This window comes from Glandiceps talaboti, chromosome 17, assembly GCF_964340395.1.
Source record: "Glandiceps talaboti chromosome 17, keGlaTala1.1, whole genome shotgun sequence".
Taxonomy (NCBI): Eukaryota; Metazoa; Hemichordata; class Enteropneusta; family Spengelidae; genus Glandiceps; species Glandiceps talaboti.
The window spans coordinates 5,284,142-5,286,641 of NC_135565.1; the positions used below are offsets into that span (position 1 = coordinate 5,284,142).

At 35.8% G+C, this 2,500-nt stretch overlaps 1 protein-coding gene across 1 annotated transcript in view; it reads right to left on the minus strand.

The window, feature by feature from the left end:
• Positions 1 to 2,500, minus strand: part of LOC144448247 (leukotriene-B4 omega-hydroxylase 3-like) — a 19,035-nt gene that overhangs the window by 13,286 nt on the left and 3,249 nt on the right. Inside the window, exon 2 of the mRNA XM_078138417.1 lies at positions 1,928 to 2,100. Within this exon, the coding sequence (XP_077994543.1) occupies positions 1,928 to 2,100 (173 nt within the window). The remainder of the gene's footprint in view (positions 1 to 1,927; positions 2,101 to 2,500) is intronic.

The following is a 2,500-nucleotide window of genomic DNA, read 5'->3' on the forward strand; positions in this document are numbered from 1 at the left end:
TGAGTTTCTCATATCACATAAAATGGACACGTAACATTAGTATATAGGGGCATTAATATTGCATGTATAATAAAGTCACCGGTATGTTAGAGAACTTTAGGTGGTCATACCTAGTGTATAATAGTAACTGGAATCTGATGAGATGTGGTGATTTGTAGTGTCAATAGCATGACGAGTAGAACAATTTAGATTAACTTCATTTATAAACTATCTATGAAAATTACCATTACGAAACCTTCAAGTTCACTTTTGCCCCAAACTGCAATATAAGCGAAGCATTGATTGTGAAACAGCCAAGTATTTACATGACATGTTCTGTATCTAGTGTGGTAGGTAGGTAATACCGGTACATGTATATGAATATGTATAGTTAGGTTTGAACTAATAAGTAATGTTAAAGAATTCATGTAAGAAACAGGGACAAGAACAAATATTGACATGTACCACATTTGAGACAAGGCTATATTTTTTCTTCCATCACAATCTAAAACACAATGACCCCCCCCCCCTATCCACAATTTTCAAAACAGCATGACCCTCCCTACTGCCAATTTCAAAAACAGGGTGACCCCCCCCCCCTACCAATCCACCGCCCTCCCCCCCGGCCGAAGAAACTGACCGGTCCCTTATCACACTGGACAAACACTCGATCATGCATAAACAAGTAAGAAAGAGCTAGTGTATGCAAGATCGACTGTTTGTCCAGTGTAATTATCTCGAGATAAAGCAAACTGTTAATATAAGTGATCTCTCGCCAATTATAAGATTAGGGGTGTTTTAATTTAGATAAGAGGAGAAAAATGGGCAAGGCGTCGATCGATCGATCGATCGATTAATCAATTACATGCGCGCTGCACCCTGTGCACATATACATGCACACATACATACATACATACATACATACATACATACATACATACATACATACATACATACATGCATGCATGCATGCATACATACATACATACATACATACACACACACACACATATACATGCATACATACATACATACATACATACATACATACATACATACATACATACATACATACATACATACATAGTTTTACACGCAGATATGTTTAAAGAGTATTCGAGAAACTAACTGAAATAAACTTACCACTAATTGAGTAGCACACTATGAAATAAACTTACCACTAATTGAGTAGTACACTGTGAAATAAACTTACTACTAATTGAGTAGCACACTATGAAAAAAACTTACCACTAATTGGGTAGCACACTGTGAAATAAACTTACCACTAATTGAGTAGCACACTGTGATATAAACTTACCACTAATTGAGTAGCACACTGTGAAATAAACTTACCACTAATTGAGTAGCACACTGTGAAATAAACTTAACACTAATTGAGTAGCACACTGTGAAATAAACTTACCACTAATTGAGTAGCACACTGTGAAATAAACTTACCACTAATTGAGTAACACACTGTGAAATAAACTTACCACTAATTGAGTAGCACACTGTGAAATAAACTTACCACTAATTGAGTAGCACATTGTGAAATAAACTTACCACTAATTGAGTAGCACACTGTGAAATAAACTTAACACTAATTGAGTAGCACACTGTGAAATAAACTTACCACTAATTGAGTAACACACTGTGAAATAAACTTACCACTAATTGAGTAGCACACTGTGAAATAAACTTACTACTAATTGAGTAGAATACTGTGAAATAAACTTACCACTAATTGAGTAGTACACTGTGAAATAAACTTACTACTAATTGAGTAGCACACTGTGAAATAAACTTACTACTAATTGAGTAGCACACTGTGAAATAAACTTACCACTAAATGAGTAGCACACTGTGAAATAAACTTACAACTAATTGAGTAGCACACTGTGAAATAAACTTACCACTAATTGAGTAGAATACTGTGAAATAAACTTACCACTAATTGAGTAGCACACTCATCGAACACAGTAACGTATGGTTTCAATATATCAAAGTGAAATCCTGGAGTCAGTAATCGTCTATTACGAAACCATTTCTTTCCTCTACTGAGGAGCAATCCATCACCAAGCCATGGTCGGAGAAAACCATAGAAAATTTCATCTTTTGGCTCTGTTGACATAATATAAATACACTGGTCTATTAATAAAGTTTAATTTAGATGGTAATTTGATAATTGATTTCTTCCTCATTTTGACCATTTGTTTGAAATGGGGAAATACATCAATGCTATACCAGCACCATCACCAAAAACACCTTCATCACTGCCACCACCACCACCACCATCACCACCACCACCACCACCACAGATACTATCACTAGCCTGCAATCACATCTACCACCGACTTTACTACAATCACAACAACAACACCACTACTTCTATCATCACCACTACTATCACCATAGCAACCACCAATAAGACCACCACAACCACTTCCACATCACCATCAGAACCATTACCAAAACCACCATTACTAAAATCTATTATTACTATTATCCCCATCACCATCAC